The 17,742-nt window shown below is 37.8% G+C and overlaps 1 protein-coding gene across 9 annotated transcripts in view; it reads left to right on the forward strand.

Moving 5' to 3' along the window:
- The window catches only part of LOC136845332 (uncharacterized), a 48,188-nt gene that overhangs the window by 152 nt on the left and 30,294 nt on the right, over nt 1–17,742 (forward strand). For 2 of the 9 annotated variants that reach the window (XM_067115561.1, XM_067115586.1), the window contains exon 2: nt 5,110–5,162. Coding sequence is in view for 3 of the 9 variants with exons in the window: in XM_067115623.1 (XP_066971724.1) it covers nt 9,464–10,612 (1,149 nt within the window). In the remaining 6 variants the exon portion in view is untranslated. Of the gene's footprint in view, nt 1–1,403; nt 1,673–1,744; nt 2,086–5,109; nt 5,163–9,405; nt 17,236–17,742 lie in introns of those variants that run through there. The other 7 variants (XM_067115631.1, XM_067115612.1, XM_067115623.1 and 4 more) reach the window with 7 other exon arrangements.

Consider the following 17,742-nt stretch of genomic DNA (forward strand, 5'->3'; position numbering starts at 1 on the left):
GTAAGTAAAACCAAAAACTATTCAGTAACGTCCAATTTTAAGTTAAATCTTCTCGCTTTTCTTTCTCTAGTAATGTCCAGATTAGTCTAGATGAAAGTCATTGTAAGAGACCTACCACTTGCATCAGAAGATGAACTGCTGAATGTAACAAGACTGTTTTGTGGATCTCTCTCTCTCTTTATACTGTGTGTGTGTGTGTGTGTGTATATATATATATATATATATATATATATATATATATATATATATATATATATATATATATATATATATATATATATATATATATATTATTATATATATATATATATATATATATATATATATATATATATATATACACACACACACGTGTTAAAAGTGCCGATAGTCAAAATACAGAGGTAGTGTTGTATACTATATCAGCCTGTGTCACCACGTATTTGTAATATGCATTTAAATTTCATAGAAAATCCCCATACCACATCATCATGAAAGTTTTTTTTTTTTTTTTTTTTTTTTTTTACGAGAAAAAGACATTATGACTTGCTAAACATATGGGTTCAGAGCCGGCCTGGAGTACGGGATGATTCTTCAGCTGTCTATGCACTATGTACAGGATCCTGTCTAGTGAGACCTCTCAGAAGTAAATATAAAACATGAAACTGCCTCTAGCATTCTCTAGATGACATGCTCGTTCTGAATTATTCATTGGGGGATTCAATCTATTTAGCTATAACAAGCTATTCAGCTGCACGTGAATATTGCATTATGTTATAGATGCACTGAAGAGCGAGCGTGAGCTGGAACAAGGCCGGCATATTCTGACAATATGTGACAAGGTTCACAATTAAAATTAATACAATGAAAGCTTTGATAACTTGTTTATTCTTGAAGAGTTTTAGATTTCATTTAAGATTAGGTCACAGGTAATTCTGACAATGACTTTAATTGGTTTACAACTTTCTAAATCCACGTAGAAAGTAAAAAAATAAAAAAAATTGTTTAATCTCGGGTGAAAAGATGTCACCAAGGAACCCGAGACAACCTTTGCAGAATACAAAAAATTGTTTTGTTCACTGCTACTATTACTAACCACGCTAATCCTTTTCTTACACTTTTAACACTTGTTGAAGATTAGTTCTGCAAGTCTGCAACATTAGTCATAAAAAAATGATGTTAACACGTAAGATACCAAAGTTTCCCGCCTACCTACCAGGCACTGTGGTCAAAACAAGAACCAGGCTACAGAAAATAATTCTTTTGTTCTGTCATAAGTATTTCTCCCCCAAAAGCAAAAGCTCAACATGCATCTCGCTGCATCCTCCCTACTGTAGATATTGAGAAAACACCGACCACAGATCCCATAAACGATCGACGACGGAAGAAAACCAAATACAGTAAACATTTATAATGCAACGATTGCATACGCCAGTAGAATATGGTTATACAGCTCTACTAATTAGATTGTACTCGTATGACATGGTCCACGAGCAAGGGCCTGTGCTGACATAAGGCTAGCTTATTTACAAGAATATCAGAATTTGGTTTGCAACGGCACACGATTGAGTGACGTGTAAACGGGATGACGCTGAATTCAGTAATGACTCTCATCCCAACAGATGTATTTCGGATCCTCTGAAATATACAGCTGACAGCATGCACACTAATGAATGAAGTTTCAAATTTGAAGGTAACATGAATTGTATTTAAAACAAGTATCCATTCTAAAGTTTATTCATGTCATGAAAAATACCAATACACTGGGTGACTGAGCACAGCTACTTAATTTTCACTGACACAGACGGTTATCAAGCATTAAGCCTACATTTTCATAACTATCACAAAAAATACCCCAATTTTACTTTTTAATAATAGTTCAAATCTGTTGCTCCTCTGACTACTATTTTTACTGTTAGTCCCAAATGGGCGGTTATTTTGATATGTTGAAGTTTGTTTGTGTATAAGTAAGTTTGTTCAAGGATAATGTTTATGTCAACTTCTCAAGCAAGTCTAAAGCACAAACATACTGCTACATACTGTACTATAGTCATGGATCCCAGAGCATTCCTTACGATATCGGACTCTTAACTTGCAATCGCTCAGGTAATGTTAAGGCTTAGTAATTACTTGAGAGTGTTTAGCTTACCAGAGTTATGTATCTTTATTGAAGCAAATTTCTTGTGGCTTTTCTAGCATGCTGACATTGCAACTTAATAGGCTATGCATCTGGAATTGCCTCCTGACAATTGTGCTAAGTTCATTGTAGCGCTTGTTGCAAATTGGTCGGGAACCAAACCTAAGTTACTTTTGGTTACAGCCCTGTGTTTATACAGTATCCTAAACATTACACAAAATTAGCAACAGACCTAGGCTGTAACCAATGTGGGTAATGTAGTAAATTAATATCTCGCCAACATCAAGTACCTGTAATCACTAACAGTAACAAAGAAAAAAATTATAGGGAGCCTGACAATTTAATACAGAAATGGCAATTGCAAGAATACATCCTAACATAACTTTCCCTAACACAGTGCCTTTCTTCCTACCTTCCCCAGTGAGGACACCACCCCCTTGGATCCCCGTGACCTTGACTAGAAATGATTATAGGGATACATCTTAATCTGACCTAACCTGTCTTAAGGGTGCTCCATACTACCTCCTACAAAGGCTACTCTGGACACTGCCACAAAATATTTAGTTCTTAACCAGTTATTTTATTTTTTTTTAGATAGTCTGTATGTAAGAAAATCAGTAAATGAGACTTACTCTTGGTGGAGTATAATTTTTTTTTTTTTTTTGCATCCAGTGAAGGTAATATGTCAAGTTTTAAATCTGCAGTAACAAAATTGTAATTATAAACCCATGAAATTTCAACTATAAACTTGTAAGAGGGTTTTCATCACTGATTTTATACTTCTGGCTGCCAATATCGTACTAAAGCTACATCCAAGGGAAACTAGGTGTTTGAAAACATCCAAGATCATCATCATAAGAGCTTATGAAGTTTTAGTATATAATTGTATAACTAATCTCTTGCCAAATGTGACTGCTTATCTCAAGCTTTGGGTATTTTCAACCATTACTGTTTGGGCAAACAACTCATTTTTGTTTCCCCTACTTAAGCACCTAACACTCATGTGTGTACCAAAGCAGGAAACAAGTATTTTAGGGGTGGGAAAACTACTGAATAGCACCAACAGTAGTATTGTAATACAGTATTTTCAAAACATAAGATACCAATAAGCACCTGGAAACGTGTGTAGTCACCAAAAATCACGAGTTAAACTAGACACTAAGGAAAATGCTTTGCAATGGATATATATATGTATTCATCCATGTCACCCTGAAGAAGGAAACCAGAGTGGGAAAATCTTGAGAGTGTTAAATTCTTACCAATATAACTTCAATATTCCTCAGCTTGAAGGTCTTTTTATTATCCTGCATCATTTTAAAAGAACTGACATATAATGAACAATCATGTTTGTGTCCAGCATATACAGGAGATGGAAAACCCTTTATATATTTTTATCAATCAGGACTTCTGTCCCTTTTATTGGAAGAAATGAAAGTGAAAATTAACCTTCATGTTTATGTGCTGTCCTTGTAGATCTTCTCAAGCCTCCAATTTTTTTTTTTTTGTTTAAGATACCGCATCGGTTTTCCCTGGTTTGGCTTAGGGATCCAGGTAAATGATGGTCACAACCACGGAAACAGTATCTTCATTAACTTTCTGAAGTACCCCAAAAAACTGGTTTCCAGTAAGACAGTTCGTACTGATACTGTCCAAGCTACTAAAGGATTTGTTGCAAGCTACTGGTGGTACCGAGTTAAAAAATACCCCTTCCACAGCTCTACAATTTATGTATGGCTGCTGTTAAAAATGATTTTACTGTTACCAAAATTCATAATGTTACCAAAATTTATAATGTGATGTTCATCTCAGTAATGAATGAAATGCTAAACCATTATTCCTCTTGTGCTTTATAGCATTTTTGTGTTCAGAGAGACTTTATTCAGATTCCTGCCCCTTTCTTTATCATAAAGGTTGCCCTTCATCCATTTTACAATGTAGATTGAAGGGTTTTGTTTTTCAATGATATCTGCAGTCCTGTTCATATATGTTACTCCATCCATAGCTTTATATAACAATAAAAACTAAACCCTTTGGTATAAATTGTAAAATGCAAGATATAAAACTTTTCCTTGCCAGAGAAACAGGGATAAGTTTGGATAAATATCTCATTCTACACAGAAAAGTTATAAAAGTTATAAGAACAGATCACACTAATAATGGTACACCAGTTCATTGTTGGGATGAAAATTACAGAGTGAACTTAGGAATACAGTATTAAAATAGTTTTCATACAAAAAAAAAAAAAGTTGGGGTAGGAGCATTAATTAACTAGAAACCCACAGTAGTTGGAACCTAATCCTTTGGTAGCTTGGACAGGATCAATATGAATGTCATCTCAGTGGAAACCAGACTTTAGAGTGTGAGTGGAGAATGTAGACTATTAGGGATACTGTTTCTGTGGTTGACCAGCATTATTTACGTGGCAATCCTAATCCTAACCAGGAGAAAATCCTTTATAAGCTCTGCCAGGACAGCTCATACAGTCAGGATTAATTTTCACTACCATTCAGCACACAAACATACCCAGTATAAATTTTTACTGTTATTTTTTCTAATGAATGTGTGTGAGCCCATAACAAGAATTCTGTGCTGTTTTACAAAAGTACCCTGTACTTCAAAATCTATACATGAAGGGTCTTTTTAACCGCCTGCATTACAATTATAAATATTACTTAGTAGTTTTAACCTTCTTATCTACAAGATATTCATCATCTTTCTACAAAGCTACAAAGAGAACTGTAGTGGATAATTTAGTCTAAACAACTTTGGACATATTGTACTTTTTTCTGTATTTTTTATAAATATGTGATCATAATGCTATGCCTTATTGAAGTACACCATCTGGAAGGTGCACATGTAAAATAAGTACAGTGTACAGGTACCGTCTTTACTTTATTTGGGATCACAGGTTGTGTCAATGCTTTTCTTCTTATAAATATTCTGTTTTTTTCTAATTGTGAAATAATTTGTCTAACTTAATTTCTTTCTTTCAGAATCACAAAACTATTCCATCATACTAGACACAGATTAAACAGTTTGTTGTAAGGTGAGTGTTCAAATTTTTATAGTACTGCATGTACTGTACATTAATTGCCATGTGTTCATTCAAAAGTACAAACTGCTACTGTAAATTTTTTTTCTTCTTTATTTTTGGGTAGTTGGTGGTAGTGATTAATCAAGGAGTGAGGTAACCCCTTTATAAGTGATTTTGGATTTAGGTATATTTTCCTAGTGTTAGCCCAGCATTGTTACTTTTACTTTTATCTGCAGAGAAGCATTGGTCAAGTATTTGACACTTTTTACTGTCTCTGATGATTGTTTATTCACTGTTGTTGGTATTTCATTTTTTTTGTTGTGCTGTAGTCTTCAAAAAGTGATGACTTGCCATAGCCAGACTTACAATGCAGTATATCCATTTTTTTTCATCAGCTTGGTGTTGCTTGTCTTGTCACAATGTCTGTTATAGCTGGAACTAATGTACATACTGTACATGACATCAGGAGTGGCTGATTGGTAATTCAAACCCAACGGACTAAGTTGTTTCTATGTTTGTTTTACTGACTACCTGTTCATACCTGGACAGTTGAATAGAATTGCTGTGGTATTGTGCTACATTTCCACAAATGCTAGCTTGACTGTAGTCTCCCAGTCATTCATGTTGGTGACAAAACCTTTTGAAAGGTGAGTAAATTTTTCTTATAAGATTATTATGACTATAGAGGCTTCAGGAGGGCCACTCTCTCATGAGAAAGAGGACGTCATGCTCCTCAAATATTTAATTGGTTTAGGAATGCCACCAGATTCAGTTACCTCTGTCCAGGTCCTTTAACCAAGACCTTGTCTGTTGCAGAAAGGCGTTCATGTATATGCAACCTATGATCTCAGGAAACCTGGTTCTTTGCTGAGCTGCCGAGATCCATGGTAGATCATCACCAAGAGCAGTAACAGTTGCAAGTCTAGTGCCTTTGACATACGTGTATGTGCTCAAGGTTTCATATGCATTAACATTTTTTAACAGAGCCCTGGAGTCTCTTAAATTACTGTCTCAGTCTCTAAATCCCCTCAGTGCCCATGAAACATGCCACATCTTGAAAGACTTCCTTCTTTGGTGTTAAATTGGCTTAGAAAGGACCCTACACGTCTTTAGTTCTTCCATCTATTATGAAGCATGAAAATTATATATTTGGGTCCTAAATCAACTAGACACCAGCCTGCTTGAAGGAATAAGTTCCTGTATGCTTAATCTTTTTTTCAGTATGCTTGTAAGGCCTTTGATGGTGACTCATTGAACTCTAGGAAGAATCAGAAGACAATGAAAAATACAAGTTCTCTATTCTGATGTTACACTGCCAGTTCAGTGTTAGATCCATACCTTAAGAAGAGGAAAAAATTGTAACAACTGGAAGAAAATTGACTTAGACTCAATTAACTCGTAAATGTCTGCAGAATACACCTCTTCAAACTTTCTTCTATATAGAGATATTGAATATTACATGCTTTGGAAATTGGAACCACTTTGTTCCTTTGGCCATTTAAGGCTTTCAGATTCATGTTCTTGTTGACCTATCTTTCCCAAATTTGTACCTTGAGACATTACTCTATCAGTGGAACATACAGACTAACAGTAGGAGTGTTTCAGTTTGGGTTTATATTACTTTGGTTTCTTCAAGACATATCAAATCTTTGTGCTGATCCCTAGCATAATCTGCTTTGTTGCTCAGGAGTAAATAATTTAGTACTTTTTGTTATCAGGTTGATCTTAGTTATTTCTTATGGAGCACTTTGTCGTGTCAGGCAGATCATCAGTTTTGGCTACTTTCATACAATATCAAGAACTTCCTGTAGTAGCTATACACCCAGGAAGGTTTCCACAAACCTAGCTTTGGCATTCTGTCTTCTGCAGAGTTTCTTTTTCCATTCATAATTCATCCTGTAATGGCCATGAAAATAGCATGTGGGTCTGCTCACTTCAGTTTCTGATTTAATTATCATTATATTATTACTAACCAAGGTGCAACCCTAGTCACAAAAGTAGAATGCTACAGGCTGATGGGCTCCATAAGGAAAGCAACCCAGAAAAAAAAAAAATAGGTACAGAAAAAGAAATACATAAGTACACAAGTACAGTAAATAAACTTCAAACTGAAAATAGGAAAGACCAACAAATAACTATGAAATTAGACCAATATGAGCCTACTCAACAAAAAATCATTTGCACCAAGATGAAATTGCCATGATTCAGATACATAGACACGAAGATTATATCATAATTTGTTCATTTCTGGAGTAAAACTAATAAAGGTGGAACCTCACAAGCCAAAAGGTAAGACATTAGACAGTACCATAGTACTAGATATGTGGTTACAGTAACTGCGTATCTAGTACTATGGTACTGTATTTAGTCTGGGAAAATATGAATGCAAAGGATGATCAGAATTATGAAAGCTTTTGCAAAGAATGTAAAAGATAGTTGAACCAACTTGCCATTGGTAATTTACTAATATCAGGGATAAGAAATATAAACTTAAGTTTCTGTCCAAAAAACATTTTCTATCTATAAAGCTCTACCTGCCTTAGTATTTGGTCAGCAGTAAATGAAAGATATTTGAATCTTTGAACCACAAGTCTCCAGTGCAACTTACTCCATTTCCAGAAACTAGCTTTGAAAGTGGCACCTTTCTACACCCGGAATAGCACGTTTGTCTCATTATTCAGCTTGATGAGAGAACTAATTGACTCCTCTCCTTCAGTGCACTGGCAGTATGGATAACGGGTGCATGTTATTTATCATAAAATGTTCCTATTTACTGTATACATAATGAGTCTTTTCTTAGATTACATCATTATCTTAAGCATGGTCTTGCTTACATTAAATTTTTACCCTCTCGTCTCCATTCTGCACTTGTGGCCACATGAAAGCTACAGGAGATATGTAGGGGTAAATGAAGTTCTGTCTCAAATGTAACAGTTGGTGTCACAAGAGATGCTTAGGATAGTAAAATGCAAGTGGAGCAAAGGACTTTTAAAACCAAAATGTATAGAAAAACAGTGTGAAGAAAGTGAGGAAGAGAACCAGATTGTAGTGGTGTGCAGTCTTTGACTGACTGATTCAAGCTCTCTGGCGTTGTGATTTCAAAGGTCATTGACATTATATCATTGAGCAGTTGTCAAGAAGGTAGAGCATTTACATACCTGAGTGGGATATTGGATTGGGAAGTAGGTACTGAGAAGGCAATAAGGAACTGACTAGAAACATCTTGGGAAAAGTGAAAAGAGATTGCTAGACTTTGGTAAATAAGAGTACTGTATCCCTTTAGTAAGCAGACCAAAAAGACATTCCATAAGCACAAGTCCTGTATATCTTAATACAGTGAAGATGGAGGCACTAACAAAGAATACCTGGACCAGATGAAAATTCAGGTAGAGTGTGCACAAGACAAAAGAGAGGGGAGGAAAATCAAGAGTAATGACCTCAGTGGTAGCATTTTTGTTGATGAGACAAGACTGTTTTGGGAGATGTCAGATAAAGATTTACACTGAAAGGTTGAAAAGAGATAGTGGTTTTGGGGGCATCTCATTGGGAGTCTGGAAACTTAAGTTATTTTGTGTGTCATTCTGAAACCTAAGAGCTCCTAAGAACATTGTATTTAGGCAGTAAAGCAGTGGATTGTTCCTGTGAAACATAAAAGTTTTTTGAAAAAGTCCTGTATGTTTGATATTTGTAAATACCTTTTAATCAAATGTTTATTGTTGGAAAAAAATTTTGTTTGAACTTTACTTCTCACTTCTTGTAACAGAAATATAAGTTATGCTAAGGCATAACTTATCTGAAATAAGAACTGAGCTGAGTGTACCTTTTGACTGTGATAAGTCCAATTAACTTCTGATTGCATGAGATCTTTTTGCACAAGTTTTATGCAATAAAATTTTGTTTCAAGGTTTGATTTTTTCTTATAATTGTGGGCAACATTGAAAAGTGTACAAGTATCAGTTACACTCAGCATTATGATTGTACAGTATAGCGTTCTAAAATATTATTAGGTCTGGACATACAGTATTTACTGTACATTGTGTATATTCATACATTACTTTTTGTTTCTAGAGCAAGAAACTGATTTTAGGCTGGCAGTTTACCTTCCTTGTAAATGCTGTTATTTATTTGAAATGTTACACTCTCTTTTGGAAAACAAAGACAATAGCCTTGTAGTGTTAAAACCATTTGAAGCTGAATGTGCTAATGAGAGGAATGGCTGTTATTAGGGGTTTAATAGATTTTAACATTTTTCCAGGTAAATTATTCTTGACACCCTATCAAACACTTGTACCTGAAAACAATTGCAGTTCACCATGGCTGCTAGCTCTGAAGTACTGCCTTTAACATCTGTGGCCCAGATCAGCAAAGAGTGGCTTGCAAGTATTTTAAACCTCAAAATGAAATCACCAGTCAACATAGAATCCTTAGAAACAAACATTCCAAATTCTAAAGCAGGTTTCTTGAGTGACATATGCTTTGTCAAAGCTGTATGCACTATAGAAAACACCACTCATGATTTAGCTCTCATTGTAAAACTTATGCCTCAGCATGCTGAGATTGTAGCTTTTATGAAGAGAGGAAATTTAGGGGAAAGAGAAGTAGCCTTTTATAAACATGCTGGCTCAGAAGAATTCCTAAAATTTTGCCATGTGAGTGGTTTAGACCATCCAGTACCAGAAGTTTATTGGTCATCTCTGAAAGACAACTCATTAACCCTCGTACTACGTGACCTAAATGCAAAAGGTTATAGGATGCATTTGCTTCCTGAAGGAAATAAACTTCAGCAAATCAAATGTACATTTAAGGCCATTGCTGTTATTCATGCTTTTGGATGTAATGCTATTAGCAAACATGGAAAAGAATATTTTCACGTCCCATATGACTCAGGCTACTTAAATGATATAGTTTGTCTTGGTCTTGAGATGCTAATTGACATGTTAAAAGGAAGTCCTCTTGCTGAGACTTTCACTTCACTTGTATCTATGCACAAAGATATGATTTCCACTTCTGATAAATACCCTTTGATAGAGACTTTGGTACATGGCGACTTATGGGCTGGTAATGTCATGTTCACAGAGGATGATAAAGCTGCATCTATTTTTGATTGGCAGTTTGCCTGTGTAGGTAACCCATTATGTGATATTACCTCCATGCTTTTAATGAGTGCTGAGCCATCAGTGTACGAAAATCACTTGAATGAAGTTTTAGAGTGCTATTGGGAAAGCTTCACCAATGCCCTGATGAAGAATAATGTTGAAATAGCAATCACTTTTGAAAGTATCATCAGCAATTTAGAAAAGCTGTGGATGCATGGCTTCATGTTTTTCACAGCTAGCCTCCCAGATATGATGGGGAATGGGAAAATTACAGAAGCAAGGGTACAAAAGGCAATATCATTTCTGGATAGAATTGGAGTTTTTACAACATTTATTACGGATCATAAGGGACTGAACCAGCAATAGCGAAAATCTGCCAGCATATTTAGATTTTTCTTCCAATATTCATTACTGTATTGTCATGCCTATGAAAGGTGCTATATTTCTTATTGTCATGCTTATGAGAGGCGCTATATTTCTGGTCAGTGATTAAGAAAGCACGATTATTTACCGTACATTAAAACTTCAATTTTGTATAAGTAACTTACCAAGTAACTACATAGCTACTTCATTTCATTTATCGGCAGCTTAAATTTGAACATTCACAGAAGCGTTTCAATATTTTGGTGTAGGTAACTCGCCCCGCCCACTTTCGGGGAAGTATAGGTACAACACTACTAAAGAGCCCAATTCGTTTCTGCTGGTTGACAGCTTAACATGGTTGTTGACTTCAGCTTTCATTTGATTTAATATAATTTGCTGAATGGTTTTTGTCGTTTTTGGTAAAGTATTCTTTGTCTGGGTAGCAATTGCACTAATTGTATTAGCTTATTTAGCTAAGAATTTTGCCTTTAATGAAGATGTCTGACTCTAGTTCTGCTAGCAGTAGGTTTTGCAGCAAAGGCTGCAATACCAGACTTACTTCTATCAAAAATGACTCTCATACCATTTGTTGTTTATGTAGAGGACAAACTTGCTCTTCAGTCTTGACTTGTGATGAATGCAAAGCGTAGGATCAGGGGAAAAGGAAAACTTTGTCTAGTTACTTATATAAACTTGAGAAAAACAGATGTAGGAGAGCGGCGACTAAGGCCGAAGCTAAGAATTAAGTTAGTGTTCTCCTGTTTTGCATGCGCTTCCAACTCCAGTATCTGCATTTTCCCCTATCACCAGTCCTCTGACTTTACCTGTGACTCCATTATTCAACTTCCAACCTTCCAAACCCAATGCCATCGCCAGTCTGGAAGCCAGAATGGACCAGAAATTTGGTCTCTTAGTTAACACTGTAGCTCAAATAGGGGCTTCAGTGATGGTCCTTATGGATAAGTTTAGTGCCAATAATCTCGGTGCAAGTGTTGTGTCAGGGGAGGAGGTGGCTACTTGTTCCACTTATGCTCCTAGACGAAGGTCCCTGTCAAACTTCCCTAAACCTGGAAGAAGGCAAACCGTAAGTCCCAGGGAGGTCAGTGAGGTTTGCCCACAGGTAGTCGCCCCCTTGACTGAGCCTGTTCTTTGAGATTGCCAGGATTCGGCAGACAGCTGCTGGAAAGGCATCCATATTGGAATTCATGCCCTTTCGTCGAGTGATTCGGATTTGGGATCCGACAAATCCAAGTGCAAAGCGCAGCTGGCATTTTAAAAGTACATCCAGGCCACTGAAAAGGCTGATACCCACGGCTGAGTCTGATTTTCCATTCCGTGCAAGCGGAACAGAGATCAGGATCAGAGTCCCAACCTTCATGTAGTTTTTGGGATGATCTGTCTAATGTGTCGCCCGTAGTGTCTCTGTCAGAGCGTCAGTTTTTGTTGCCCAAGTGGGTCTCAAAAAAATACGTAGATCATGCTTTAGGATCCAAGGGATCTGGGCATCCAGTGGGATCCAAGGGATCCAGTTTAGTGGGATCTGGAGGATCCAAGTATTTAGTGAGATCGGAAGGATCCAGGCAGTTAGTGGGATCTGAGGGATCCAGATATTTAGTGGGATCTGAGGGATCCATTCATCAATTGGGATCTGCAGGATCCAAGTGTTTAGTGGGATCCAAGGGATCCAAGCACACAGTGGGATCTAGAGGATCTGATGTGTCTGTGGAAGCAGATCAGCATGTAGTTTGCGCGCAGTCATCAGTGTGAGATTGCTCCCCTTCCAAACTGGGACCAAATTCATCCAGGCATCCGGCGCCACACTCCACTTCTCATTCAGTTCAGGATCCTTCTCTGGAACCAATTCAGCAATGCTTAAACAGCATTCTAGATGTGTTACGCAAACTGACAGTGACTCATGAGTCTGAGGATTTGACTCTCTCACCCATTGCGTCTGAAGAAGAGGAAGTAGAACAGGATCAGCCTTCTTCAGCGTATGCTTCCCTTTTGAAGTACTTCCTGTTTTGCTTCCTGGACATCTTTTCGCCAGCGACGTCTTCGCCAAGTTCAGCTTTTATGATGAGACAGCCTACGGAAGTTTCTAGGCTGCCTAAGATGGTTCTGTCGTCGTCTTCAAAGAAAGCTCTGTCAAGCATTGAGAGCTGGCTGACAGAAAAGAGGGATATGGGGAGAGCAGTATTCTGCACTCTTCCTTTTCGTTTATCCAAGAGGAGATACTTAACTTATGTTACTGGGGAAGTGTCATCGTTGGGAGTTACTGCCTCCTCCCAAGGGGATTTCTTCAGTTCAGTTGCCTCGCCACGGAGATCTTCCTTCTCCTCATCCAAGATCTTATTCATGACTTCAGAACTTGAGCATTTGACTAAGGATATCTTTAGGGTCTTCGAGATCTTAAGTTTTCTTGATTGGACTGTCGGCGCCTTAGCAAAGAAAATATAAGACTATACCTCTCTCCAAGATAACTTCACTACAGATTGGCTTAGTGCTCTCATGGGCAGATAAAGTGATCAGGGATGGATCCCAGGAGCTGGCAGCCTTGTTCGTGGTGGGAATACTTAAGAGGCGAGAGCAGTGGTGCTCATTCACTTCAAAAGGGGTCACTCCCTCCCAGAGAGGTATTTGGCCCTGTCACAAGAAGTATCTTCTCTGCTCACCAAGAGAGCCATAGAAATAGTTGGAGATGTCAACACACCAGGGGTTTTACAACTGCCTATTCATTGTCCCAAAGTCATTGGGAGGTTGGAGACCTGTCCTGGATGTCAGCACCCTGAATTTCTATGTTCAGACTACAAAATTCAAAATGGAAACAACCCACTCAGTTCTGTCTTCCATCCGTCAAGGGGATTGGATGGCAACTATAGACATGCAGGGCGCATATTTCCATGTTCCAGTCCACCCAGAGGCCAGGAAATATCTGCAGTTTGTGTTCCAGGACAAGGTCTTCCAATTTTGAGCACTGTGCTTCGGACTATCGACAGCCCCTCAAGTTTTCACCCATGTCCTCGCCCCATTAGCAAAATAGCTACATCTCATGGGGATCAAAATTTGCACAGAGGACCTAAAAAAGACTCTTCTGTTAGCCCAAGAGTTGGGCCTGCTGATAAACCTAGACAAATCCCAATTAGTCCCAAGTTAATCGATTCTAAATTTGGGAATGAAGATCAGCTCTCAAATTTTTCTGGCTTTTCCGTCTGACAAGAGAATCCAAGCCTGCATTCGGACAGTTCAGAAATTCCGCTCCCTCCCGTCATGCTCGGCCAACAAATGGATGAGTTTACTGGGAACTTTCTCATCCAGGAATCACCGACTTCCTTGGTATTGCTCACCAGCCCCAGACCCTCTCGCATGGGCAACGGATGCGATGCTTCAGGACCGGTCGAACCTGGATGTCTACACCTTCCCACCACTCAGTATGGTGAGAGATGTAATCAACAAAATTCTCCTACACGACAATATGTCAATGACTGGTAGCTCCCTTTTGGCCACAGGAGTGGTTTCCAGATCTCCTCAGTCTCCTAGTAGATTTCCCAAGATTACTTCCACAGCAATGAAATCTCCTCAGGCAACCGCACTTTCACTGGTTCCATCAAGGACTATCCACTCTCGCTCTGACAGGCTTTAGACTGTCAGGAAGCTTGTCAGAGCGAAAGGCTTTTCAAGATCAGCTGCGGAAGCAATTGCGAGATGTAGACGTCACCAGAATAAATGGACAATATTGTGCAGCTGGCACAGAAGACACAATGTATCATCTACCTCTGTAGAGCAAATAGATTTTTTTGTTATTTTAAGGTCTTCCCGAGGATTGGCTACATCCACGATTAAAGTCTACAGAGCGATGGTCAACTCCGTATTCAGACATAGAGGTCTGGATCTATCGACTGATACAGACATCGGTGACCTTATCAAGTCACTAGACACTGCGAAACAGGAGGGGTCAGATTCTGTATCCTGGAACCTAGATGTTGTTTTAAAATGGCTCTCAGGTCTGTCTTTTGAACCTCATCAATCCACATCCCTCAGGGATCTTACAAGAAAGACTATTTCTAGTTGCTCTAGCTACTACTAAGAGAATTAGTGAGTTACAGGCTCTGAGGAAGAAAGTAGGATTCACAAAAGAAGACGTGGTCTGTTGCTTTACTGTGGGGTTCTTAGCAAAGAGTGAAACGCCATCTTTTCCCTGGCCCCGTTCATTCACAATCAAATATTTAACGGACATTCTAGATCCTACAGACCAAGAGAGAGCTCTTTGTCCAGTAAGAGCATTAAAGTATTATCTAGAGAGAACTAAGAGTATCAGAGGCACGTCCCCTAACCTCTGGTTTCAGTTAAGGATCCAGACTGTCCTTTATCCAATCCTTCAAGCAGAATTTATCCCTCTCTGCAATTTTGCAGTCCACTTTCTGGAGGTGCAAATCAGTGTTTGCAAATTTTATCTGCATGACATCAAAACTGTTTATGAGAACTGCAGTACCCTTGCCCCATTGTCCGTGGCTGGCATGGTTTTGGTGGAGGAAGGGTAGGGGGCTACTCTTACATTCCTCTGTCTACTCGCCTTGAATTTAGGTTGTCGAGTTTTGGGAAGTTGGGGGGTACTGAGTACCTGGAGCACCCATCATTTGTTGTGTCTTGTTATGAATGGGTTATGGTAACTGGTCTTTTATATGGTGTATGTGTAACTTGTGTTTTTGTCTTGGTTTTGGTACTGCGCCCAGGGCAAGGGCTTGTGTTTTACTTTGGCAGCCATCGGAGTACTCCTTGGCTGCAAAGCCCCACTGCTGTAGAGGCGCCTCTGGCTTCACTGCCACACCACTACGGTTGAGATGAGCCGCATTAGAGGCAGTATTTCCTGCTGGAGCTCTCTCACCAGGTAGGTTACAACCAACATTTTATCAATGTTAACCACTTGCTGTTTTAAAATTCATCTCCATTCGTGAGTGTTTTTTAAGTAGTACATGCCCATGCATCCCACCTCCTGTCAATGTGGGATCCAGCTATGTAGTTACTTGGTAAGTTACTTACCGTATATAAAAATGAAATTTTTATGATAAAGTTTTATATATACTTACCAAGTAACTACATGATCAAAGCTCACCCTCCTCCCCTCTCATGGGCATAGGGCATAAACGAATTGGGCTCGTTAGTATTGTTGTACCTATCCTTCCCCGAAAGTGGGCTGGGGAGTTACTTACACCAAAATATTGGAACGCTACTGCGAATTTTCGAATTTAACCTGCTGATAAACAAAATGTAATAGCTATGTAGTTACTTTGTAAGTCCTGTACTGTATATACAAAACTTTATTTTATCATAAAAATGTCATATCAGTATACATCATAGTTAAACTCTTATAAACAGTATTGAAAAGCTTGCATATATGGAGTTGCTTGTTTTACTATATGGTGCATTACCACACCATTGCAAATACCTGTAGCTAGTCTTGTAAACAAAGGCCAGTGGGATTGGTAATCAAATACCATGTAACCTTATCTAGCCCAAGCCTGCTGAAGCTGAAAAATGAGGAGGAAGGAGCAATGGGAATTGACTGCAAGGGAAGCAATCAGTCAACATCTTAAAGGATATGAAATTATGAGTAAGAAAAATAAAAAACTAAAGGAAATTCAAAGTAGCAGAACCAAGTCACTGAATTACGAAAGCTAAAGAATATTATCTACATATCTGAACTTCCAGGATGGTGAGTAGACCATCTAGAAATTAACTATCTGCCTAGTGGGTATGATACTATTAATGTTGGGAATCCAGTTGTCAAAAGTAGGCACAAATATTCAATAAATCGCATTGTTACCAATAATTAAAAGTTATTGTACTGTATATATTTTGACTCTTGAAAAGAAATTTTCTGCTTGCTCACACACGGGTATTAAACAATTATCTTTGAATAGCCTTTTCATGTAATACTCTCTTCACAAAGTTGGTAATTTCTCCCACATAACATGTTCTGTGACTCAGCAGTATTATTGTATGACTGTCAGTCTTGTTTTTCTATAAGTTGGTAATTTCTCCCTTATAAGTCCATGTTCTTTGACTTGGCAGTATTAGTGTATAGCTGTCAGTACATGTTTTTCTATTTGTGATACTTACGTTTTTAAAAATGTATTTCATTATTTGCATTTCACTTGCCTGTACACATGCTGTTCACCATGGTCTGAACTTTCCAGCAGCTTATGCAGATATGTTCCATTTTGTGTCATGTACATACTTTAGTTTTAAAAAATAAGCTTTGTTTTATTGTTTAGTTTTTTCTCCTACTTATGAAAGTCTACAATTCTACAAGTTACCAGGTGCTTCAAAGCCTCACAAATTTACTGAACACATATAGGGTCACAAATTTCTGAACACATATAGGTTCACAGCATTGAGACATGGTTAGATTCATTTCCAATAATCTGTGTATCAGCCAGACTAGCCAAACTGTATTTTCCAAGTCTTATCTCTTGTAAAGCCCTACTGCATCTTCTGAGCCAAGTTCCTTGATGAACTTGATGTGCTTGTGAAGAGTATGGAAGACATATTCATCTACAGTATTTTTCTGTGTAAACACTCACTAGAAAATAATAATGTCTGAAGCATATAAAATTTTTAAAATGAAAGATGTTTCTCTCTAGTGTCTTCATCCCTTATTGGACAATAACTGTATTCTAAATACAGTAGTGTACCCTAAACAGTAGAAATTATAAACGGAAGAGTCTTCTTATGGCAGGTTCCAAGCCTAATGACTTTACACAATGTCTTGAACCTTGGACTTGGGTATTTTCATTCTGCATACCTACGTACTGAGATCATTGGTGAGCAAAGAGGATGGATGATGGAAGTTTATTACCAATAGACATTTATAATACACAGGAAAAATTAAATACATTGATAACCACTGTGTTGTTTATGCTATAGTAGGATTATATTTTGAAGAAAAGCTTATGAGATGCCTGTTTTTTCTTTGCTAATCTAAATAATGGAAGAAACTGAGGCAGATTCTAGCACTTCACTATTTTTCTTATTGTATTTTCAAGGGTAGCACTCATAGGTATTTTGATTCTTCCTAGCTGATTCATAGGTGGATGTGAGACAGCTATTCTTATGCACATATCACCTGCTTCACA

This window comes from Macrobrachium rosenbergii, chromosome 2 (genome assembly GCF_040412425.1).
Source record: "Macrobrachium rosenbergii isolate ZJJX-2024 chromosome 2, ASM4041242v1, whole genome shotgun sequence".
NCBI lineage: Eukaryota > Metazoa > Arthropoda > Malacostraca > Decapoda > Palaemonidae > Macrobrachium > Macrobrachium rosenbergii.